The 26,886-nt window shown below is 43.9% G+C and overlaps 1 protein-coding gene across 1 annotated transcript; it reads right to left on the minus strand.

Moving 5' to 3' along the window:
- Positions 1-397: 397 nt before the first annotated feature.
- On the minus strand, positions 398-24,888 carry LOC100194732 (checkpoint suppressor 1-like). The gene is made up of 4 exons (NM_001139762.1): positions 24,783-24,888; positions 4,687-5,253; positions 843-865; positions 398-609 (listed from the first exon to the last, which is right to left on the minus strand). The coding sequence occupies exons 2-3, from the start codon at positions 5,233-5,235 to the stop codon at positions 860-862; spliced, it is 555 nt and encodes a 184-aa protein (NP_001133234.1). The 5' UTR covers positions 5,236-5,253; positions 24,783-24,888; the 3' UTR covers positions 398-609; positions 843-859.
- Between the last annotated feature and the right edge of the window lie 1,998 nt (positions 24,889-26,886).

Raw genomic sequence — 26,886 nt, forward strand, 5'->3', positions numbered from 1 at the left:
ACCTAATAATTATACACACCTTGATATAGGGTGTTGATCTCCTTAGGCCACACCCTCCCTCATTACACAAATACACATCACCTGATATGCTTAAATCCAATAAGCATTCCAGTTTATACAGCTTGGAGTTGGGAAATATGCATAATAATGATGATATGGTCAAAATACTGACTTGCCTAATAATTGTGAACACAGTGTAGAACCTAAAGGGGTTCTACAGCTGTCCCCATACACAAAAGGTTCCTGGAGTATCCTTCAGGGGTTCTTCAAATTGAAACGTTCTTTAAACGTTCTTTAAGTTCTTTAAAGAACCCCTTTTAATGGATCCACAAAGAAACTTTTGAAGAACCTTTTGGGGTTCATTTTGAATAATATGCATAACAATAACAACACTATATTTTAGTTCTCAGTGTTTATTATGATTTTAGTGGCAAAGCAGAATAAAACAATGTAAATATGATGTCAACTCCCAGCAGAACCCCAAGTCCAATGGCGTGTTGATGTTAATGTGTTGATGTTCTCCGTATCCACAGACAGAATGATTTTGCAGTGCCTGGTGATCAAACAGGATTCCTGTTATATTCATCAGAGGTGTAGGGAGGGTGAAGTCTGTGAATCCCAAATAATAGTAATTAAACAGATGATTAACAAAACATGCACACTACAGTATTCATACCTTGTTTTTTGTGGTAAATGGGAATTGAAGAACCTGTTTTGATAATGGTTTTCATACACACACCTCATCCATAATGTAGAGGCCTATGGTATATTCATTGAAGAGGTAAGAGAGAAATATGGTAAATGTGATCTGCATAATAACATACCAATACCTATTGACATACCTTTGTATGCCTCTTCTTCATACCTGCAGACACAGACACAAAGGTGAGCAGTTTAGTCATCTGCACTCAATACAGCTAGCCTTCAACATATTCTTATAGCCTACATATTCTTACCTCTTCGTTGATTGGTATCCATTGAATTGTGTCCATTTTCTGTTTTAGAAAGATTTGCACAAATATAAAAAGAAAGATGGTATCATCGTAAAACAATATCAATTTAGATCATACAAGGGACACACCTTAACTGAAAATGTAAAGATCTCTTCAATTTAAGTGCCTGCACCTGCTGCCCTTCCAAATTCAAATCTAAATGTTTCAGTTGGACAGTTAGGTTCCTGCAAGAACCCTCACCAACTAAGGAGGCTCCTCGATGAACCCCACCTCCTATTGGGTTCTTGGAAGAACCTTTTGCTGGCAATTTTCAGTCCCAAGAACTCTAAGATTCTTTGAAGAACTTTGAGGATCTTAGAAGAACCCTTGTTGAACCCCACATTTTTAGAGTGCAGGAGAGCCCTTTGAAAAAACCTTTTAGGTTCCAGGTAGAAACCTTTTGAGTTCCATGTAGACCATGAAACACCACTTTTACCAGAGATCTGTTGCTATGGATCTTGAGTTAGCCTGGTTACCAGTCTGTTTCCACTTTAGCCAACAATGAAAACAGAGATTTAGTTCAAAGTTGTTTCATACACTAGAGGCAAGGTTAGGTTAGATAACTGTCTGATCACAATACCTTGGGAAAGCGTTGAGAGTATTGGATTTACGAAATAGCTCCTTTTGAACTGTTTCTCATGCAGAACTGCTTCTTCATAACCCACATTTCAGCTTTGATTTCATAACCAATATGATGCTGTGTGTGTGTGTGCGTGCATGTGTTATGTGCACAACACCGTGTCCTGTCATTAAGGCTTCTCATTCACCAATGGAGGAATCCTGTTTGTAAACAACACCATGGAAACCGTGAGACTTGAGCCCTTTGGCTGTCTCGCACAGATACACGCGCGCACACGCGCACACACGAGCACACACACACACACACACACACACACACACACACACACACACACACACACACACACACACACACACACACACACACACACGAGCACACACACACACACACACACGAGCACACACACGAGCACACACACACACACACACCCACACACACACACACCCACACACACACACACACACACACACACACACACACACACACACACACACACACACACACACACACACACACACGCACAGGCTTACAATAAGCTAACCCCAGTCAGTAGTCTTGTTGTCTGACTGGATATGACCCAGAAACACTCTGGAACAAATAATGTCTTGTCATAATAATCTCCACCTCTCTAAATTGATGGAAATATAATTTGGTGCATTTGCAAAAAATACTTTTTTCTTCCTAGCCAAGGCCTAGCAAGGACTTAGCCCGTGGACCTAGCAAGGACTTAGCCCATGGACCAACCAAGACTGTTCACTATAATAAACCCCAATCCAATTGGAAGATTGTCCCTCCCCACTAGCTTGATGTTAATGTGAAATATAATGCAATGTAAAAATGCTTACCCGACCCGTACCGTGCTCAATTCAGAGACAAACAGACAGAGTAAAGCCAGTTATAGAAAAAGGCATTTAAAATGGAGAAGAAAAAAACTGGAAAAACAGCTTCTCCTTAGAAAGACAGTAGTTGAATGCTATGCTATGAATGCTACATTAGTCTCTCCTTGAAATTACACAGTTGACATCATTATGATTCCATACAAACCAGCCTTTTTTCTCAGGTAAAATACCTGTTTTAAGACGCAGGCACATATTCTTGTGTGTATACCGAGGCATGTGTCTTTATGTAACGCTTTATTTCCTGTTCCTGTAACAGTTGGTAGTCAGTTTGGGCTGAGCGGGTATTGGACAGAATTGAGGAGTTAACTAATTGGCTGTCTTAAACTGTGTGAGAGGAAAAAAATGTCCCTGCCAACTGCACCTTTCTGTCCTTGCCATCACACACGCTCACACACACCCACACCCACACACACATTCTTGTACAAACCCAAGGGCGGGCACACACACTCAAAGCCAGTATAGCCAAATCAGTTTTCCCGTCGCCACAGCAACAGCATACTTTTATGTCAACTGCAACCTAGTTACTATGGAGATATGTATACAAGGCAAACTCTATGCAGTTGTAGTCAAGGGGCCAGATGACAGAGTAACTTAAGGGCAGACACACACACACGCACGCACACACACACACACACACGATACAGTTTGTACATTTTGTCTTTCCACATATCACATTCACTCACAAGGGAAAGGCCGTGGTTCATGTGCTGGTCAAATGTAGTTTAGAGCTCACAAGTCCATTTCATAAAGAATCTAACGCACAAGCTAAAGCCTGTATAGTGTACATAATATAATCCTTATGGTTAATTATATGCCAGAGGGAGCAAAATATATTTTTGGCATCTCGGATTGTTCTGGCAATTCTCACATATGAACTTCATTCGAAGACACATGGTGTCTGGCTACAGGGGTGCTCTGCTCTTGTGCTCTGTAATACGAACTTTCAAATTCTCTCTTAGACTTCCCGACGTAATAATAGCCACATGGGCACTTGAGTAAATAGACCACAAATTTTGTTTTACAGGAAATTTTACCCCTGACATACATTTTCTTTCCCGTACGAGGGCGAAGAAAGAAATGCATCACAGTGAAGTGTCCCCTGTAGCCAGACACTTTAATGCGGTCAAACATGACATGTGCCAACTGAGGTTCTAGGGCTTAGAAGTTGTACAGCCACTTAAATGAGGAAGTGACAGAGAAGAATTTCTATGCCTTACGAACAGAGCCGTAGAGGCTTGAATGAAGAAGTTCTGTTAGGTTTCTGCCTTTGAGCAACAGGATCTTTGGTGGAAAACAGTAGGAAATGTATGTAAATAATGTATGTAAGTAATGATTGTAAATAATGATTGTGAAAAAAGAAAGCAGCAGTACTACAATGTGACGTCATCTGTAAATACGGGTGGAAGTCTGTTGTTCTCCAAACGCTCGGCTGTCGCCGAAACACGTCCCTTTGTTCTGACCTCTGCTGCAAAACAATTCAACCAGCTCTCACAGTCTAAACGCCAGAATTAGACGTTCAGCTATGTTCCTCAAACGCCAGCTTTCAAAGTTGTCCCAAACGTCAAATTTTGAAGTGTTTTCACGTCATCTCACGACATCCTCAGACATGGATGGATGTCGAATAATGACTTATATCACGGGTGACCTGGCTGAAAAAACAAGACGTTAAAACGTAAAGAATACTTCAGTGAGTGTGGGTTATCCCTTTCTTCCAGGATTTACTTATACTTTCCCATGGGCAGATGATATCTGATATCTTTTGACATTAATGTTAATACAACTTTTAGTATTAATTGGTTATGGGAATTATTTTCCTTATAAATATATAGCGTATATATAACCAGCTCCTGAAATAGGAGAATGATTAGTGAAATATTTAAGCCTTTAGAAGAAACCATATCAAGATTTAAATCAAAACTGAAAGGCTGTTCCCTCCAGAAAACTCCGAACTTCTGCTTTTTAGTTGGAATTCAGTGAGATGATGAAGTATTGATAAAGCAATTCCTTGTACATGTGTAGACAAAATACTGGATGTGTTTGACTCTGAGATTGAAATGGCTGTTCTCCTGATAACTGAATTTGAAATGCGTCCAAGCACCTCAAACAAACAAAGAGAAAGGGAGAGAGAGCGAGAGAGTGTGGTGCAGCTGGGTGTGTTGTGTGTGTGTGAGCGTGTGCGTACGTGTGCGTGTGCCTTTGCTAGCCTCCTCCTTACCTGGCTCCTGTCCTTGTCCACCTTCTTGAAACACTTATTAAGCGACAGATTGTGGCGCACCGAGTTCTTCCAACCAGTAGGGGCACTAGCGAAATACGGGAAATGCTCCAGGATCCAACCATAGATATCTTTCACCGGCAGCCTCTTGGATGGCGCGTCCTCTATTGCCATGAAGATCAGACAGCTGAACGAGTACGGAGGCTTCCGATTGGCTCCCATGGCCAGGTCGTATGTGGAAGAATCACATGGGTCGGGGGAAGGGGAGGAGGAGGAGGGGGAGTGGGGGGGTAGAGGGTGACCGTCGGGGTCCTGCAGGGGGGAGACGGAGCGGAGCCCCGAGTGAGAGAAGCTGTTGAGAAGGTCTGTGCTCTCGTGGAGCCAGGAGAGGCTGGTGAGCTCCTCGTCCTCGGCCTTGGAGAAGGAGGCCGACAGAGACAGGGACAGGTCAGCTGCCTCCGCCTCCCTGTAGAGGGGACTCAGACCCCGGGTCGCTCCCAAACCGCTGCTGGGGCTCTGGGCCTTCTTACTGGGCGGCATGGTGGGTCCCATCCAGCCCTGGGCTCTCTCCTGGATGGGAGAGGGGAGGAGAGCACAAGACTGGGTTACTATGAATCAAGTCATGTCTGCAACTCTGATGCTTCTACAGTGGGTTTTGAGAGACAGTTTTGATGGGATCCTCAGGAATGTTTGCTGTAACAATCCCACCAACCAGTGAAGATAAGATGAGCGTTAGAATGCATTAGTTAACTGCAGATGAATTGCTAGAACGGTAGCTACATTGACTGCATAGTAAATGCTTATATCCTGTGTTAGGTGGCGTCTTCTGTTGGTAAGATGATCGCAAGATGGAAATGAACACACACACACACACACACACACACACACACACACACACACACACACACACACACACACACACACACACACACACACACACACACACACACACACACACACACACACACACACACACACACACACGGATAGGATTAATCCCAGCAGGAGATATGTAGTAGCCAGCTCACCCTGTGTGATCATGCTATGAGCCAAGGAAATCATCCCCCGATGTGACTCTTCTCTCTGGCTGATTGACGGACAGCTGTCAACATCCATCCCCTTCCCCCCTAGCTATGACAGCTGTCACGTTGCCATGGCTGCCGGCCCCCTCTGAGCCGCTTTCACCACAGAACAACAGCTCTGCGTCTCAAATGGCATCCTATTTCCTATACAGTGCACTACTTTTGACCAAGGTCCTATGGGCCCACTTTGAAGGGAAAAGGGTGCTATTTGGGAAGCTACTCTTCCTTCCTGCTCTGATAATTCTTCTTCACCGAGTTACAAGGACTGAGCTATATATATATATAGAATAGAACACATGTATTTACTGTAGGTTGTACGGTAGACATTGTGGCCACCAAGCACTAGCCTACGGTTTTGACATCTGTCGATATGTTTTCTCTTGTTCTCCTAAAAATACGCATGGGACTATAGACTCTATTGTGTATAGTAGTTTGAAGTATCAAGCTTTATTAGTCGCGTGTAAGGGAAACGAAACGCATGGTATACATCGTCCAACGAAGTGCTTTCTTGCAGGTTCCTTCTCGGCAACGCAACATACAATACTAAATAGTAAGAAAATAAGAATACAAACAAAGTAAATGGCTCAGTAGAATAGAATAGACATTTTAGCATAAGTATAATACAGGAAGGCACATTTATAGTCCAATATTTACACATGTATTGGGGAAGGGGGGGGGGGGGGGGGGGTATAAATTGAGCAGGAGAATAGGAGTCTGGTAGCAGCAGTTGTGATGTGTGCTAAGGTGCAGAGAATCAGAGCAGGTGGTCAGTCCAGTCAGATGGCTTGTAGATAGAAACTGTCTCGGAGCCTGTTAGTCATACATTGTAAGTGTGCTGTGCATATGGCCGCCAAACAGCCTTAAGCTTTTTTAGATTCCAAGCCGCTTTCAGATAGGCAGATGTATCTGATCGTTGGGTTGCTATTTCGATTCGTTCCGGCATTTCTTCATTTCTTTCTTTCTGGATTGTGTGTATTGTTTTTGTATTGCTAGATGCAGTACTACTGCACTGTTGCAGCTAGAAACACAAGCAGATGTGTTCGCGACCAATAACGTTTGATTTGATTGAACCTTTTCTTCCTCCATAAATGTCTGTAGGCTGCATGGACCATGGCAGTCATATATGTGTTTATACGACAACCAAACAGTAGCCTAGAGCAGCTTTATCTGTCATCTAGCTTCCAGTCTGTAGATATCTGCTATCTATAGTTCCTCCTTAACTGATATCCCCGGGATTCAACAGCAGCTACCTGACGGAGCCATGTTGTTGCACCAGTACTCACGTTGACTGTAATGAATTTAAATCTCCTGCGAAGCTCGACAATAGATATTCCTACTCCTGAAAAGCCCTGAAAATAGAAAGGGGATAAACAAAGAAAGGTAAGCGAGGGGTTGAGATATACAGCGGTGACAGGCTCGTCAAGGTGCGGATGGCAGCGAGGGAATAGGGAAGGTTACTGGGGTGACATGGTTCCCAGTTGGACGTCGTCGAGGCGTCGGTCGTCGAGGAGAAGGGAACAACGGAACACACAGGGAGCGTTTTCTTGTTACGTTGCCATGACGGCAGGCAAGGCAGCAGGCGAGGCAGGGCCATGACACATTACGGCTGACAGTAAAGTCATCTAATTTTACTGTTGCTATGACAACAAACTCCTTTCAGTTAGGGCCTGTGTTATGAGTGTGTGTGCGAACCGTAGCGAGGCGCAGCGCGGAGCCGTGTATTCAGAACCTGGAGTTTTCAGAAACCTCTCCTTAACACACTTTGAGCTCTAAACAAACTTTTATACAACGTTTATATAACTCCCCGATGACTGACTGTTAAAGGACAACGAGAGTTCTTGCTCAAGTTCAGACTTGATCGTTGAAGGGAGGGGTACTTCCTACTAGAGGCTTGACAGACTGACAGTGTGTGTGTGTGTGTTTGCATGCTTGTGTGTGTGTGTGTCTGTACATGTTTAATTAAAATCTTGTTTACACGACCCTACGACCTTCTTGACCTTGACACCCAATTTTTTCCTGAGTCTGATGGAATCCCCCAGTGAACCACTGGTGCCTCTATTCTCACACATCAATGTCCAAACCTCTTGACGAGGTCACCGATGTCCATCTTACCGCACAAGATGGCTCCTCTCAAAGCAAGACGAGTGCCAAGACAACAATACAATCCCAAAGCAGCAAACATTGGTTGGGTGGGAAATTTGCAGAAGGTGGAATCATATTTCAAAATCAAATCAAAGTGTATTGGTCGCATACAGAGTTTAGCAGATGTTATGGCGGCTGCGGCGAAATGCTTATGTTACTAGATCCTGACAACGTAGTAAAATGTCAAACGAGTACACAAATAATACAACATCTAAAGCAAGAATAAAATAAAGAAATCAAGTATCATTGGAATGAATCTAATTAACAACTCAAACAGCACTGTAACAGTAATCCAAATGTAATCTCTATGTATCTACACCAGATGAATTTACACTAGATATACTAAGAATGATATGTACAGCAGTAGATATATTAGAGTGAGCTATGTCAAGAATACAATATATAAATACATATGTGGTGTGTATAAACAGTTGAACTAAAATCCAATGTACAACAGTAGAAATTATAGAATGAGCTATGTCAGGGATACACTATTTAAATACAGTGTGAAACAGGAAGTGCCCAGTGGTTTAGTATCTCTATACCATGGGACAGCAGCGTTGGCTAAGTGTGTGAGTGAGTGTGTGTGTGTGTGTGTTTGTCTGTGAGTTTGAACTGTGTGTATTTAACCCTTCGCCTCTCTTACAACCTACACCTCTTCTCTATAATGAGTGGCACGAGGACCAAATGTTTACAGGGGTGAAGAGGTTAATGAACTCCTCAGCGAGACAGTCTATTAAGAGGGTGTCAAAACTGTGCTCAGGTCAGCCAGGTTCACATGGTTAATTGACTCTAATTGAGAATACATTATAAACCAGAGACCATACAGTCCTTTCAAAGCCTTCAGTGAATTGGCCACTGAAGGGAGAATAGAATGAATACAAAATCTCATAACGTGCGTCCCAAATGGCACCCTATTACTGTAGTGCACCACTATTGACCAGAGCCCTATGGGCCCTGCGATAGAGAGAGAGAGAGAGAGATGGTGAGTAAATAATAACCCCCTATGTGTGTTCAACATTGGTGTACAAAAGGTTGTGGTTTTCTCTAGCTGCTTGAGTCAATGAAATCAGTTTCAGTTTCCATTCCCTGCAGTCCCTTGACAACAACTAGCAGGGCTCCACAGGGCAAACATGTGAGGCCAGTTAACCAATGGGACAGGATAGTCCAGTGTGTGTGTGTGTGTGTTGGTGTATGTGTATGTGTGTGTCTCTCTGTTGCCTCTCGCCCTGCTACAAAGCCTAGGGAGTTTATTAGACAGAGGTCAGGGTTCATTGTGTTATCCTCCTAAGAGCTGCCCAGGAATACACACACACACACACACACACGCACACACACAGAGACCACAGAGAGACCTAGTTTTTGCAGTATCAAAGACACACTATCAAACACATGACCAGCACTTGAAAGAACAATATGCTGTATTAACATGCCATACAGAATGTAATTAATTGAAGTGCGAATCAAAAGTAGTCACAGACACATGTATCAAACAAATGATTAGCTGTCAGCAGTAACAGTGGAAATAAATGAGAAGCCTACGACACGCTACTAAGCCTTCTGTCAATCACCATAATATGACACATCACACAGAAAGGCAGCCTTCACTATGATTCTACAGTCACCACTCCCTTTCTCCCTGAACTGACTAGACTTCTACACAAACAACCCTAACTCTTCTGGCTGATCTGAGGTCAGTATAGTGCAGTGAAGGTGACCGGTGAGTGTGCAGCCTCCAGCCCTCTTAGGGGAGTACACACACAGACAGCAGAGCAGACTGACTATGACTCTAAGGCTAACGTTGAGCGCTGTGCACTGGCCTCAGGTCAGGCTTTAAACATTTTTTTTTTTAAAGCCCAAAGGCCCTTTAACTTCTGTATTTCAGAGTCTCTGTGACACACACACACACACACACACACACACACACACAACACACACACACACCACACACACACACACACACACACAGACACACACCTTCCAGACACACACCTTCCAGACACACACCTTCCAGACACACACCTTCCAGACAATTCTTCTGTTGTGACAGTTACTGCAGCTCCCTCCTGGCACTCTGTGTTCTTTACACAAGTGTGTGTTCAAGTATTAGTGTATGTTTGATATATGGCCAGCTCAGAAGGTATAGCCTATATGCAAAGGAGCCATTGCACAAATTAAAACAGGAGACTAGATTGAAGATTCATTGGTTTTACTCTAAAAGAGGTGGGCGTAGACAGACAGAGTGAACTGGATGGGTTTTATGTGTGTTTGAAAGCTTTAAAGTGGGAAAGTTGGCTGGGCCTGCACAGAGTAGTGGTTGGCTGGGCCTGCACAGAGTAGTGGTTGGCTGGGCCTGCACAGAGTAGTGGTTGGCTGGGCCTGCACAGAGTAGTGGTTGGCTGGGCCTGCACAGAGTAGTGGTTGGCTGGGCCTGCACAGAGTAGTGGTTGGCTGGGCCTGCACAGAGTAGTGGTTGGCTGGGCCTGCACAGAGTAGTGGTTGGCTGGGCCTGCACAGAGTAGTGGTTGGCTTGGCCTGCACAGAGTAGTGGTTGGCTTGGCCTGCACATAGTAGTGGTTGGCTTGGCCTGCACAGAGTTGTGGTTGGCTTGGCCTGCACAGAGTAGTGGTTGGCTTGGCCTGCATAGGGTAGTGGTTGGCTTGGCCTGCACAGAGCAGTGGTTGACTGAACCTGCACAGAGTAGTGGTTGGCTGGGCCTGCACAGAGTAGCCTGCTCTGCATTTAATACACAGTACGCTGTAGGCCTCTCCACCTCTCTCTCTCTCTCCTCTGGCTCCTCCACTTATCTGTATCAAACAACAGCACGGACCCTCAGCCACTAGCCAACAATTTGTCCACGACACTTAATGCCATGGCAACAACCCCTGAAACGGCTGTTACAGAGACCCGCCCACTTTTGGCTTCCTCTGCTCCCCAGCAAGTTTAGTTGAGAAAGTGGATGAGAATCACAACGTGCTTTGCCACATAAAGAAGGCTAGAAAAAGAGTTTTGCAGTTAACCGACCCTTCTTTCACGCACTCCTTCACCTCTCTCTTGTGATTATCATTGGCTCATCTTCTTCTACCCAGGGCAACCCCGGACACCCCCCCCCCCCCCCCCCCCCCCCCCCCATGCTACTGTTCACATTTTGAAATGAGGCTGAGAGAAAACGTTGGCGTTTTCAAGCTAATTTCCTGCAATACTACACATTTTACTATCATACAGTACCAGTGAAAAGTCTCAAAACACCTACTCATTTTCTACATTGCAGAATAATAGTGAATACATCAAAACGATGAAATAACACATATGGAATGATGTAGTAACCAAAAAAGTGTTAAACAAATCTAAATACATTTTATATTTCAGATTCTTCAAAGTAGCCACCCTTTGCCTTGATGACAGCTTTGCACACTCTTGCCATTCTCTCAAACAGCTTCACCTGGAATGCTTTTCCAACAGTCTTGAAGGAGTTCCCACATATACTGAGCACTTGTTGGCTGCTTTTCCTTCACTCTGCGGTCCAACTAATCCCAAACCATCTCAATTGGGTTGAGGTCAGGTGATTGTGGATGCCAGGTCATATTATGCAGCACACCATCACTCTCTTTCTTGGACAAAGAGCCTTTATACATCCTGGAGGTGTATTGGGCCATTGTCCTGTTGAAAAACAAACAACAGTCCTTTGAATTCTAAATAAATGATCGGCAGTGTCACCAGCAAAGCACCCCCACACCATCACACCTCCTCCTCCATGCTTCACGGTGGGAACCACACATGCGGAGATCCTCCGTTCACCTACTCTGCGTCTCACAAAGACACGGCGGTTGGAACCAGAAATCTCAAATTTGGACTCATCAGACAAAAGGACAGATTTCCACCGGTCTAATGTCCATTGCTTGTGTTTCTTGGCCAAATCAAGTCGCTTCTTCTTATTGGTGTCCTTTAGTAGGGGTGTCATTGCAGCAATTCGACCATAAAGGCTTGATTCACACAGTCTCCTCTGAACAGTTGATGTTGAGATGTGTTTCTTTCTTGAACTCTGTGAAGCATTTATTTGGCCTGCAATTTCTGAGGCTGGTAACTCTAATGAACTTATCCTCTGCAGCAGAGGTAACTCTGGGTCTTCCTTTCCTGTGGCGGTCCTCATGAGAGCCAGTTTCATCATAGCACTTGATGGATTTTGCGACTGCACTCGAAGAAACTTTCGAAGTTCTTTAAATTTCTGCATTGACTGACCTGCATGTTCTTACCATAATATGGATTTGGTCTTTTACCAAATAGGGCTATCTTCTGTATACCACCCCTACCTTGTCACAACACAACTGATTGGCTCAAACGCTTTAAGAAAGAAAGAAATTACACAAATTAACTTTTAAGAAGGCACACCTGTTAATTGAAATGCATTCCAGGTGAATACCTCATGAAGCTGGTTGAGAGAATGCCAAGAGTGTCATCAAGGCAAAGGGTGGCTACTTTGAAGAATCTCAAAAGTAAAATATATTTTGATTTGTTTAACACTTTTTTGGTTATTACATGGTTCCATATGTGTTATTTCATAGTTTTGATGTCTTCAATATCATTCTACAATGTAGAAAATAATACAAATAAAGAAAAACCCTGGAATGAGTAGGTGTGTCCAAACTTTTGACTGATATTGTATGTAGTCTGGGGGGCCCCGACCTCCAGGGGACCCAAAAAATAAAATAAAATAATATTATTTTTGTTGGGGGCCCCTTGGAGATTGGGGGCCCTGGGGGACGTAGACCTGTGTGCCTGTTCGGTAATCTGGCCTTGCTCCTATCATCTCTCTCTGCCTCTCCCACTCATATCCCTGCATCCCTCTCTCCCTGTCTCTCTCTCTCTCTCTAATCACCAGAGAGCGAGGGGGAAATATCCTTGTGTCATTAGCAGCATCTCAAAGTCACAGTGTCCTCTAGCGTATGCTGTTTGACAGGCCCTGCCAAAAGAATTAGCGTGAGAAATGATGGTGCCATGATTAGATGTGGAGCTCAGGGAGAGGGCTTCATCCAGGGGATATGGGGGATGAGAGGACATGAGATGAGAGGAGAGGGAAGAGATGGATGGAGGAGAGGAGAAGGCCTGATCCATGGATACTGCACAGATGACAGGGAAAGAAAGAAAGAAAGAAAGAAAGAAAGAAAGAAAGAAAGAAAGAAAGAAAGAAAGAAAGAAAGAAAGAAAGAAAGAAAGAAAGAAAGAAGGATGAGAGCAGAGAAGAAGTACTGGGAGCTGACATTTAGAGCACCTGATCCATATTCATCATCAAAGCAGGCCTCAACCCTCTCCTCAGAGTCGTGACCCGAGACACAACCACCAGAGATCTGAGGGGGAAAAACAACAATCTGTTTCCTATCAGAACCAGAGTTCTCAGAACCCTAACACACTTCTAGAGTCCCTCTGTTCCGTCTACATTCCTATAAAGTCTCCCTGCATCCAAAATGGCACCCTATTCCCTCCGATCTCTTTATAGTGCACTGAGGCCCTGATTAAAGTAGTGCACTAGGACAAATAGGGGTGCCATTTGGGACGCAGGTCTGTCTGCTATGCACTGCCGTGGTGTTTCATCTACCACAGTCTCCTCCAAACGCGTGCAGTTCTCCCCGTTTTCCACCTCCTAAATCTCCCCGGTAAACTCCTGCATACCTGCATTATATTCTCCTGAAGTCCCCCCCCCCCCGCCCCATTTTCTTTACAGTGTCTTACAGTACACCAGCAAGATACTGGGAAAGAGGATCCAGTGGCTCAGTTACTAAACTCCTAGCAGAAACTGTAAACACACACGCACGCATACACGCACGGTCACACGCACACGCATCCCCTCTCAGAGCGCATCTGAGGCGTGTTGGTGTGTAAACCTTATATCATACGTTATATTCAGAGCATGAACACGAGGAGTCAGCAAGTCTGGTAGCAGCTGCTGAATATTCAGCTCTCGCGCTCACACAGACACACTGCTCACTCTCTCCCGGCTCCACTTTCATTAAGGGCCTCTCCTACAGTGGCCCCTCCAACACTTAATAATAATAATAAGAGGTGTCTTTATAATGGATCACCTGGAGGGCGGCCCCGCCTCTCAGACCATACGCTATCTGACATCATTTACACCTCCTGCTCTGATTGGCTGCCTGGCAGGGGAGAGGCCTGCCCCCGGGGGTTGACGGACAGCTCAGAGGGAGGACGCAAGTCAGATGGGCCAAGGACATTCCCTCAGAGAGAGAGATGGAGGGAGGGAGAGAGTGTGAGAGAAGGGGGGAGAGAGATGGGGGAGAGACGAGGGGAGAGATATACAGAGAGAGGAGAGAGAGACAGGAGAGAGAGAGAGAGAGTGAACACACACTCTCTTACACAAGAGAGGAGCAGAGCAGAATTTGGCTTGAGTCAAATCAGCTGAGAAAGTGATGAGTAACAGTATTGAATTGAATGTTTATTTTGAATCACTGTATTTTTGTTATGAATTAATCGTCAGGGAAAGTGCTGCTCTGTTGGTCTAAAGATGTTAGGCAAAATTGACTGTGAGATGCTAGGGAGGTTGAGAGTGTACTTGTACTGTAAGTCAGCACGCTGTGTTGTGTTGTGTTGTGTTGTGTTGTGTTGTGTTGTGTTGTGTTGTGTTGTGCTGTGTTGTGCTGTGTTGTGTTGTGTGTCTGTTAATAGATGGTTAGTGAAGGATCTGAGAATGTGTGTGACACGGGAGACACACACACACACTCGTGACCAATGGTTGGAAGGCAGCTGTTCCCATTTGCTATGGTGCAGCCCAGCCGTCGTCTCAGGTGACACACACACACACACTGCTGGGCCCACTGTGTTTATATCATATGGGAAGGTAATATTTTTCCCCTCGTCCTGCCAGGGAACAGGCCCCCGCATGGACAGACACATGCTGAGTGAGAGAGAGAGAGAGAGAGAGAGAGAGAGAGAGAGAGAGAGAGAGAGAGAGAGAGAGAGAGAGAGAGAGGAGGGGAGAGAGAGGAGGGGAGAGAGAGGAGGGGAGAGGAGAGAGGGAGAGAGAGAGAGAGAGAGGGGGGGAGAGAGATGGGGAGGGGGGAGAGAGAGAGAGAGAGAAGAGAGAGGGGGGAGAGGAGAGAGGGAGAGAGAGGGAGAGAAAGGGGGAGAGGAGAGGGGGAGAGGAGAGAGAGAGAGAGAGAGAGAAGAGAGAGGGGGGAGAGAAGAGAGAGGGAGAGAGAGGGAGAGAAAGGGGGGAGAGGGAGAGAGAGAGAGGGGGGAGGGAGGAGAGAGGGAGAGAGAGGGGGGGGAGAGAGAGGGGAGAGGAGAGAGAGAGAGGGGGGAGGAGAGAGAGAGGGGGGAGAGGAGAGAGAGAGGGAGAGAGAGAGGGAGAGTTGGAGAGAGGGAGAGAAGAGAAAGAGACAGACAGAGGGGAGACCTGAAGACAGGAAAAAAGAGAAGGAGGGGGCCAGAGGATCAGTTTAGGGATTTTAAGTGTGATGATGCTGCTTTGAGTTCTACTGTTTGTGGCCGTGGTTAACATTCCGTGACCAAAACCACGTTTGGAACAAAACAAAGTCCATACCCAATGTCTATTGTGTCAGGGTGTAAGTTTGAGAGTGTGATTATAACTTTGGGATTGAGTGTCTGAATAGTGGTCATTGAGCTAGACCACGGCTGTGTGGTTTGGTTTGTCCTTGAGAGGTTAAGGAAGAGTCCCAAATGGCACCCTATTCCCCATATTGTGCACTAATTTGTACTAGAGGACTACGGTCCCTGGTTAAAGTAGTGCACTATGTCGGGAATAGGGTTTCATTTGGGACTGAGCCTTAGTCTAGCTGAGTTCTTACAGTAATCAGATAATCGCTGGAAAATCACTGTAATGTATTTGCTTGGCTGTCTACAGCACACAAAGGGTTAAGTCCGTTCTGATTTCCTCAGACTCGGAGAGTCCAGTGTGTGTGTACATGTGTGTGTGTGTGTGTGCGCGCAGCCAGTTAAAGAGACTGTAGACCAGGAGTCAGCGATAGACGGGTGTAGCCACAAAACCTTCGGAATAAAACAGACAGCTACTTTTCTAATCCCAGATACACAGAACTAGATGGCTGCTCTCTGTTTTTCCACTTATTTGGGACTTTTTAAAAACCAGACGTTTTGGCTACAATCGCAAACGTCACCAAGTTTCTGTCGCAACCTCTTCCTTCTCAGTTTGTTTTCCTTCTCTTCCTCCACTTTTCCCCTCTCAGATTTGTGTTAGTTCTCAGTTGAGCATCAACAACAGAGGTCAAACGGTCAGACACCAAAAAAACTGCATCTACGGTTACATAGTTACAGACACACACACACACACACACACACACACACACACACACACACACACACACACACACACACACACACACACACACACACACACACACACACACACACACGAGACACAACAGAGGGAGATCAGTTTCAAAGCCAGTCTTAGTCTCAGTGGCCTCGCTACAACGGCACAGCGATTACAGGTCTCAGTGGCCTCACAGCTGACGTCTAATCTCCCTCTTACAACAGAACAGCATAAGACAATAAAACGACCATTAAACAAGCTATTCTCAAGACAAAAGCCTCTACCACTCCCTTTAGACAATTAAAGGTACATTCTGGGATATTCTATTATTCTATTATATAGAATATCAAATCAAAATATCATTTATATTTTGAGATACTTCAAAGTAGCCACCCTTGGCATTCTCTCAACCAGCTTCATGAGGTAGTCACCTGGAATGAATTTCAATTAACAGGTGTGCCTTGATGAAAGTTAATTTGTGGAATTTCTTTCCCTCTTAATGCCGTTTGAGCCAATCAATTCTATTGTGACAATGTAGGGGTGGTATACAGAAGCCCATTTGGTAAAAGACCAAGTCCATATTATGGCAAGAACAGCTCAAATAAGCAAAGGGAAATGTCGGTCCATCATTACTTTAAGACATGAAGGTCAGTCAATCCGGAAAATGTCAAGAACTTTAAATGTTTCTTCAAGTGCAGTTGCAAAATCCATCAAGCGCTATGATGAAGCTGGCTCTCATGAGGACCGCCACAGGAAAGGAAGACCCAGAGTTACCTCTGCTGCAGAGGATAAGTTCATTAGAGTTACCAGACTCAGAAATTACAGCCCAAATAAATGCTTCACAGAGTTCCAGTAACAGACACTTCTCAACATCAACTGTTCAGAGGAGACTGTGTGAATCAGGCCTTCATGGTCAAATTGCTGCAGAGAAACCACTACTAAAGGACACCAATAAGAAAAAGAGACTTGCTTGGGTCAAGAAACACGCACAATGGACATAAAATTGGTGGAAATTTGGTCTGATGAGTCTAAATGAGAGATTTTTGGTTCCAACCGTTGTCTTTGTGAGATGCAGAGTAGGTGAACAGATGATCCTCCAGATGTGTGCGTCCCACCGTGAAGCATGGTGGAGGAGGTGTGATGGTGTGGGGATGCTTTGCTGGTTACACTGTCAGTGATTTATTTAGAATTCAAGGCAAACTTAATCAGCATGGCTACCACAGCATTCTGCAGCGATACGCCATCCCATCTGGTTCGTGCTTAGTAGGACTATCATTTGTTTTCAACAGGACAATGACTCAACACACCTCCAGGCTGTGTAAGGGCTATTTGACCAAGAAGGAGAGTGATAGAGTGCTGCATCAGATGACCTGGCATCCACAATAACCTGACCTCAACCCAATTGAGATGGTTTGGGATGAGTTGGACAGCAGAGTGAAGGAAAAGCAGCCAATAAGTGCTCAGCATATGTGAGAACTCCTTCAAGACAGTTGGAAAAGCATTCCAGGTGAAGCTGTTTGAGAGAATGCCAAGAGTGTGCAAAGCTGTCATCAAGGCAAATAGTGGCTACTTTGAAGAATCTCAAATATAAAATATATTTTGATTTTTGTAACACTGTTTTGGGTGCTACATGATTCCGTGTGTGATTTCATAGTTGTGATGTCTTCACTATTATTCTACAAAGTAGAAAATAGTCAAAATAAAGACAAACCTTTGAATGAGTAGGTGTGTCCAAACTTTTGACTGGTACTGTATATATGCCTTATTAGTTTAGTACAACTGTATTACCATATAATAACTACTGTATTACCATTTAATAACAACTGTATTATCATTTAATAACAACCCCTGTACTACCATTAAATAACAACTACTGTACTACCATATAATAACAACGACTGTATTACCATATAATATCAACTACTGTATTACCATATAATATCAACTACTGTATTACCATATAATATCAACTACTGTATTACCATATAATAACAACTACTGTAATACCATATAATAACAACTACTGTATTACCATATAATAACAACTACTGTATTACCATATAATAACAACTACTGTTATACCATATAATATCAACTACTGTATTACGATATAATATCAACTAATGTCATTACCATATAATAACAACTACTGTACTACCATATAATAACAACTACTGTATTACTATATAATAACAACTACTGTATTACCGTATAATAACAACTACTGTATTACCGTATAATAACAACTATATTACCATATAATAATACCTTCTGTATTACCATATAATAACAACTACTGTATTACCATATAATAACAACTACTGTATTACCATATAATAACAACTACTGTATTACCATATAATAACAACTACTGTACTGCCATATAATAACAACTACTGTACTACTGTATAATAACAACTACTGTATTACCATATAATAACAACTACTGTATTACTGTATAATAACAACTATATTACCATATAATAATACCTGCTGTATTACCATATAATAACAACTACTGTATTACCATATAATAACAACTACTGTATTACCATATAATAACAACTACTGTATTACTGTATAATAACAACTATATTACCATATAATAATACCTGCTGTATTACCATATAATAACAACTACTGTATTACCATATAATAACAACTACTGTATTACCATATAATAACAACTACTGTATTACTGTATAATAACAACTACTGTTGTACCATATAATAACAACTACTGTATTACCATATAATAACAGCTACTGTTATAGCATATAATATCTACTGTACTACCATATAATAACTACTGTATTACCATATAATAACAACTAATGTATTACCATATAATAACAACCACTGTATTACCATATAATAACAACTACTGTATTACCATATAATAACAACTACTGTATTACCATATAATAACAACTACTGTTATACCATATAATAACAACTACTGTTGTACCATATAATAACAACTACTGTATTACCATATAATAACAGCTACTGTTATACCATATAATAACTACTGTACTACCATATAATAACTACTGTATTACCATATAATAATACCTGCTGTATTACCATATAATATCAACTAATGTATTACCATATAATAACAACCACTGTATTACCATATAATAACAACTACTGTATTACCATATAATAACAACTACTGTATTACCATATAATAACAACTACTGTTATACCATATAATAACAACTACTGTATTTCCATATAATAACAACAACTGTATTACCATATAATAACAACTACTGTATTACCATATAATAACAACCACTGTAATTACCATATAATAACAACCACTGTATTACCATATAATAACAACCACTGTATTAGCATATAATAACAACTACTGTATTACCATATAATAACAACCACTGTACTACCGTATAATAACAACTACTGTACTACCATATAATAACAACCACTGTAATTACCATATAATAACAACCACTGTTATACCATATAATAACAACAACTGTATTACCATATAATAACAACTACTGTATTACCATATAATAACAACCACTGTATTACCATATAATAACAACCACTGTATTACCATATAATAACAACCACTGTACTACCATATAATAACAACTGCTGTATTACCATATAATAACAACTACTGTATTACCATATAATAACAACTACTGTACTACCATATAATAACTACTGTACAATAACAACTACTGTACTACCATATATATATATATATGTATATATATTATTTTTATTTCACCTTTATGTAACCAGGTAGGTTAGTTAAGAACAAGTTCTCCTTTACAACTGTGACCTGGCCAAGATAAAGCAAAGCAGTGCGACAAAAACAACAACACAGAGTTACACATAAACAAATGTACAGTCAATAACACAATAGAAAAATCTATGTACAGTGTGCAAATGGAGAAGAGTGGGGAGGTAAGCCAATAAATAGGCCATAGAGGCGAAATAATTACAATTTAGCGTTAACACTGGAGTGATAGATGTGCAGATGATGATGTGCAAGTAGAGATACTGGGGTGCAAAAGGAGCAAGAGGATAAATAGCAATATGGGATGAGGTAGTTGGGTGGGCTATTTACAGATGGGCTGTGTACAGGTACACTGATCGGTAAGCTGCTCTGACAGCTGATGCTTCAAGTTAGAGAGGGAGATATAAGACTCCAGCTTCAGTGATTTTTGCAACTCGTTCCAGTCATTGGCAGCAGAGAACTGGAAGGAAAGGCGGCCAAAAGATAGAATAACAACCATATTAAGTTGTTTTCCTCCATCGTTAGTAAACAATGTGTTTGTGTACAAACAATGTATAGCTTCAAAATATGATCTCATGGACTGTCAATCATTGTATCCATTGCTCCATTTACGAATTTGAGTGATATTACATTTCTCCTGCCCCAAACCCTCATCTTATTTGAATGAAGTGACGGGGCCAAATCCCTGATTGTGTGTTAAATGCCTCTGATAACAATGTCTGCCATAGAGGGATGACGCAAAGGAGGTAAACACATTAGATCAATCTGATTGGTCCTGAGGTAGTTTGAAAAACACTCTGGCTCCTCCCCTCTAGCTAGCTACCATGACTTTGTATGGCTGCTTCTAACTATGACATCACTGTAGCTAGCCAGAGAGGAGAGGAGAGGACCAGAGGGACTGACGTCACCCCTCCCTCTCATTCAATGTCAATTACGTAACTATGGTGGGAGCCATGCCGATGGTGCATATGGCAATGGCAACCCTCACGTGTGGGACACAATAAAACAGACATGACATCACTGCAGAGAGAGGGAGAGAGGAGAAGGACAGAGAGAGAAGGAGAGAGAGAAGGAGCGAGAGAGAGAGAGAGAGAGAGAGAGAAGGACAGAGAGAGAGGGTGAGTGAGAGAGAGAGGGAGAGGGAGAGAGGACAGAGAGAGAAGGAGAGGGATAGAGAGAGAAGGAGAGGGATAGAGAGAGAGAGAGAGAGAGAGAGAGAGCGCAGGTCCATGCTATGGGGATAACGTCATGGGGGTTTTGGGGGATGTGCCACGAGGTCCATCTAAAAGAACAGAACAGCCAAATTACGCCAGCCAGGACATTATGCAACCCAAATAACAGTCAACAGACTAGGAGGTTTGGCACGAAAGTAGAAGGGCCAGCCTGTCACATCAAATGATGCCCAATCATTCACCCACTTATAGATGTATGGGCTATTCCAAATTGGATGCCCCTGGCCTACAGTGGTGTGTGTGTGTTTGGTCTGCCTGTCCAGACAGCGAAGTGAGAGACTACTCATGAGTGTGTGTGTTGCTTGATGAGTGATCAAGGCAAATATCACACACACACACACACACACACACACAGAAAAAACACAACACACACATCCCCTCGGCATGGCTGTCCCCGCATAAGCAAACTCTCCTGTCGACAGGAAATCCTTCCACCCACGTCCCTGCCTCGCTTAGCAACCAGCGTCACGCCATACCTCCACCGGCACACACACCACACACGCAATCATGCACAGTCACACACAGAACAACACACACCCTCACACAGAAACCCACACATGTGCACACACACAAGTCAGATGTGGGAAATGAACATCTTATCTGACAAAAACACAAGACAGAGCCCTCTCCACACAAGCAGTGGCATTCCTGTCCGACACACTCCTTCAACTCACTCACACACACACACACACACACCAAAATCATCCCTTCAAATCTGTCAGCAACCTCAGCTAGAAATGAGAACATCTCTCAAAATATAAAACCTTTTTTTTTTCATCCCGCTCTATTTTTACCCGAGCTTTATAAGGACTGAGTTAGTTAGCAAGACACACACACACACACACACACTGTTCACACACACACACACACGCCGGGCGCTCTCTTCCTGACGTGAGTGGAGCTAATTGAGCCAGGCTCGCTGTGCTGTGGACAATGACTCCATTCGGACACAGCAGGGTGGCTATTGAAGAGTCAATGACAATTATAACCTGGGGGGGGGGGGACACAAAGACCATGGTTCTTCTAATAGTGGTTCCACTATACGGCTTTAGACTGCATTAACACAGCACTAAACGCACGCCGCTGAGCTGAGGAAAGAGAAGGAAGGAGGAGGGTGTATGTGATATTAGCTCAAAGAGAGAAATGACTGTCTTTGTTACTGCTGACCTGTGTGTCAAATGAAAGTCGTTATTGACCCACTGGGTTTAGGATGGATGGTATCTATAACAGTGACTGGCCTTCACTCTCACGTCCAGACTACACCGGACTGGACACGTCTATTTTGACTAGACCCGACCAGTGCTGGAAACCGATAAAGAGGACGATAGGACCAACAGCTGTAGCCCAGCATTAGTTGTCTTTGGTAAGCAATTGATCAAGCAGATGTTCTATCTGGGATAAATGAAGGCTCATTTCAATTAAATATGACATGGAAATCGGACTTTTGCATCAGGCGTGTATTGACGTTGGTGGGGGGTACGGGGAAACGTCAGTTACAGGGTGTTTGGAGTCCAGACACAGTGAGCGCTCCTACATAGGGGGGTCTCTTCATTGAGACTAGCAGGGTGATATAGGGCTGAGATCCTAAATGAACACAGCCATTGGGGGTCATTATCTGAATGAACGATGCCATAGGGTGGGGCGGGTGAATTATGAATGAACTACACTAGATCACGACAGGTTCTCTCTCTCTCTCTCTCTCTGTTCCCTCTGTCTCCTCTCTTTCTCTCTCTCTCTCTCACTCTCTCTCTGTTCCCTCCGTCTCTCTCTCGCTGTCCTCTCTCTCTCTCGCTCTCTCTCTGTTCCCTCCATCTCTCTCTCGCTGTCCTCTCTCTCTCTCTCGCTCTCTCTCTGTTCCCTCCGTCTCTCTCTCGCTGTCCTCTCTCTCTCTCTCGCTCTCTCTCTGTTCCCTCCGTCTCTCTCTCGCTGTCCTCTCTCTCTCTCTCTCGCTCTCTCTCTGTTCCCTCCGTCTCTCTCTCGCTGTCCTCTCTCTCTCTCTCTCTCGCTCTCTCTCTCTGTTCCCTCCGTCTCTCTCTCTGGCTGTCCTCTCTCTCGCTCTCTCTCTGTTCCCTCCGTCTCTCTCTCGCTGTCCTCTCTCTCTCTCGCTCTCTCTCTCTGTTCCCTCCGTCTCTCTCTCGCTGTCCTCTCTCTCTCTCTCGCTCTCTCTCTGGCTGTCCTCTCTCTCTCTCTCTCTCTCTCTCTCTCTCTCGCGCTCTCTCTCTCTCCCTTGCACACGCTCCTGTCCCCCACCCTCTCACTCATTAATATATAAAAATAGCAGGGCCAATCACCAACACAGACCACAGACACGGAGAGACAGAGACAGAGATTGACACTCTGTCTAACAAGTGAACATTCCCTGCGCTGCCGTGGATACACATTTACACACAGACAGAGATGTAAACACACTCACACTCGAACAAACACACAGATTAAGGACAGGTGAACAAACACATGGAAAGTCACACACAAGATTCTACGATAATACAAAAACAAGTACTGTTGCACGTGTAAATAAAGAGATGCTGGTGAACAGACGAAACACATGAAACACACGCAATAATGACAGACATGCTTGTTCACTCTTATCAAACACAGTGGCCCTGATATGCTGGCGAATACACACACTCCACGATTAGGGAGTCCATTTATTATAAATATATTCTGAGAGAGAGAGAGATGTGGTGTCTGTCTGTCTGTCTGTCTGTCTGTCTGTCTGTCTGTCTGTCTGTCTGTCTGTCTGTCTGTCTGTCTGTCTGTCTGTCTGTCTGTCTGTCTGTCTGTCTGTCTGTCTGTCTGTCTGTCTGTCTGTCTGTCTGTGTGTCTGTCTGTGTGTGTGTAATGTGATGTGATAGTGCTCACCCTGTGCCACGCGCTCTTTCCACTGTTGCTGTGCGTCTGATCAGATCTGCCTCTCTCAACCTATTTGCCGCCTGTCACACTCGCACGTACAGTACCCAGCCCCTTATCCCCATACAAGAGTCCCTTCTTAATCTAAGCTATGACATACAGCTCTATTCATCCACATGCATTACAAGCCTTTACCCAAAGCTGACTAAAACATCACTCTTCTCTCTCTATCCATGGACACAGTGTACAGTATACCAACAACCCTAAACCACAGAGCTCAGCTGATTAAAACCTCCCCATCTCTTCTCTCTCTCTCTCTCAATTTACTCTCTCTTTCTCTCCTAACATGAGTGGATGGGATCCCCCTGTTCCCTTAAAAGTGTACACTCCTCTGGACCCCTTCCCTCCAGTCTACGACTGTCAACACTCACTTAGACTTTCCCCTTTACTCTCCCTTCAAAACAAACACATAACTATCCCTCGCTCTGTCTCACTGAAAAACACACTGAAAAACACACTGTCTCTCTACTTAGAAGTGCAGAAGCAGCACATGTCAACACTTAACCTCCTTTGGTTGCTAAAGTCTACACACACACACACACACACACACACACACATACATACATACATACAGACACACACACACACACACACACACCCCTCCCCCCACCATCACCACAGACAGCGATTGAAAAGAGCCATAAAGTCACCTTAGAATCCTTCTGTTGTCCAGACGAGCCCCTTCCTTCCTTTCCTCCTCTCCGATAGTTCTACCTCTCCTCGCCTAGTCTGCAATGTCAGTTCCCTCCACTGAGCCTGAGCCCCTCCATTTCCGCCCCAGCTCTGCGTTTCTGGCACTGAGCAACACAGGCGACTGACTGCGTTCCTGTAGTCTCGCTCGCTCTCTCTCTCTCTCTCTCTCTCTCTCTCTCTCTCTCTCTCTCTCTCTCTCTCTCTCTCTCTCCTCTCTCTCTCTCTCTCTCTCTCTCTCTCTCTCTCCTCTCTCTCTCTCTCTCTCTCTCTCTCTCTCTCTCTCTCTCTCTCTCTCTCTCTCTCTCTCTCTCTCTCTCTCTCTCTCTCTCTCTCTCTCTCTCTCTCTCTCTCTCTCTCTCTCTCTCTCTCTCTCTCTCTCTCTCTCTCTCTGCCCTCAGCTCTCTCTCTCTCTCTCAGTAGGGTTGTGTGTTCCACAGCTCAGCCAGTCAGCCTGCCTGGCCCACCAACAGGAGTCCAGTCTTCTCCAGGGTCCTAGTGCTAGTGGTGTTCTCTGAAAGAATGCCATTGTCTCTGAGCAGAGCCCTCCCTCCCTCAGAGCGTCAGCAGGTTACCAGGGCAACGAGGGCCTGCCTAGAGGGAGGTGATCAGTTCATGCTGTTCAGAGGCTCCAGTAGGCTAGACTGACTAGCTGACTGACTGGCTGACTGACTGGCTGACCGACTGAATGACTTTCTCAACACAGGAAACAATTAACTAAAGAAAGAAGCATTGATCCTTTGTCGTTTATACATTCTTAATTCAAGTGACTATATATATATATATATATATATATATACAGTACCAGTCAAAAGTTTGGACACACCTACTCATTCAAGGGTTTTTCTGTATTTTTACTATTTTCTACATTGTAGAATAATAGTGAAGACATCAAAACTATGAAATAACACATATGGAATCACGTAGTAACCAAAAAAAGTCTTAAACAAATCAAAATATATTTAGATTTAAGATTCTTCAAAGTAGCCACCCTTGCCTTAATGGCAGCTTGCACGCTCCTGGCATTCTCTCAACCAGCGTCACGAGGTAGTCAATTGGAATGCAATTCAAATAATAGGTGTGCCTTGTTAAAAGTTAATTTGTGGAGTTTCTTTCCTTCTTAATCGGTTTGAGCCAATCAGTTGTGTTGTGACAAGGTAGGGGTAGTATACAGAAGATAGCCCTATTTGGTAAAAGACCAAATACATATTATGGCAAGAACAGCTCAAATAAGCAAAGAGAAACGACAGTCTATCAATACTTTAAGACATGGAGGTCAGTCAATCCAGGAAAAACCAAGCGTTATGATGAAACTGGCTCTCATGAGGACCGCCACAGGAAAGGAAGACCCAGAGTTACCTCTGCTGCAGAGGATAAGTTTATTAGACTTACCAGCCTCAGAAATTACAGGCCAAATAATTTCTTCACAGAGTTCAAGTAACTGTCACGCCCTGACCTTAGAGTTCCTTTTTATGTCTCTATTTTGGTTTGGTCAGGGCGTGAGTTGGGGTGGGCATTCTATGTTCTATTTTCTATGTTTTGTATTTCTTTGTTTTGGCCTGGTATGGCTCTCAATCAGGGACAGCTGTACTTCGTTGTCGCTGATTGGGAGCCATACTTAGGTAGCCTGTCCTTGTGGGTAGTTAACTTTGTTTGTGGCACTTTGCCCTGTAAGCTTCACGGTCGTTTTGTATTGTTTATTGGTTTTGCTGGCGACATTCAATAAAGAGAAAAATGTACGCTCACCACGCTGCACCTTGGTCTACTTCATCCGACGGTCGTGACAGAACTACCCACCACCAAAGGACCAAGCAGCGTGGCCAGGAGAGGCAGCCCCAATATGTGCCCCCAATATTTGGGGGGGGGGGCACATGGGACGGTCGGCGGAGCCGAGGATGGAACCAGAGCCAGTCGGGGTGAAATTGGAGGTGAGTGAAGGGAGCGAAGCAGAGACAGTGAAGGAGTTGATTGGGAGATTGGAGGAGAGAGCTATGAGAGAGCTGCTGTGTTGGTGCATGAGGCACGACATTCGCCCTACGGAGCGTGTCCTCGAATTGATGTCAC

This window comes from Salmo salar, chromosome 15 (genome assembly GCF_965601325.2).
Source record: "Salmo salar chromosome 15, fSalSal1, whole genome shotgun sequence".
Lineage (NCBI taxonomy): Eukaryota > Metazoa > Chordata > Actinopteri > Salmoniformes > Salmonidae > Salmo > Salmo salar.

Excerpts from the sequence above, each read along its gene's own strand:
- LOC100194732 (NM_001139762.1), bottom strand. The coding sequence starts at position 5,235 with ATGGGACCCACCATGCCGCCCAGTAAGAAGGCCCAGAGCCCCAGCAGC.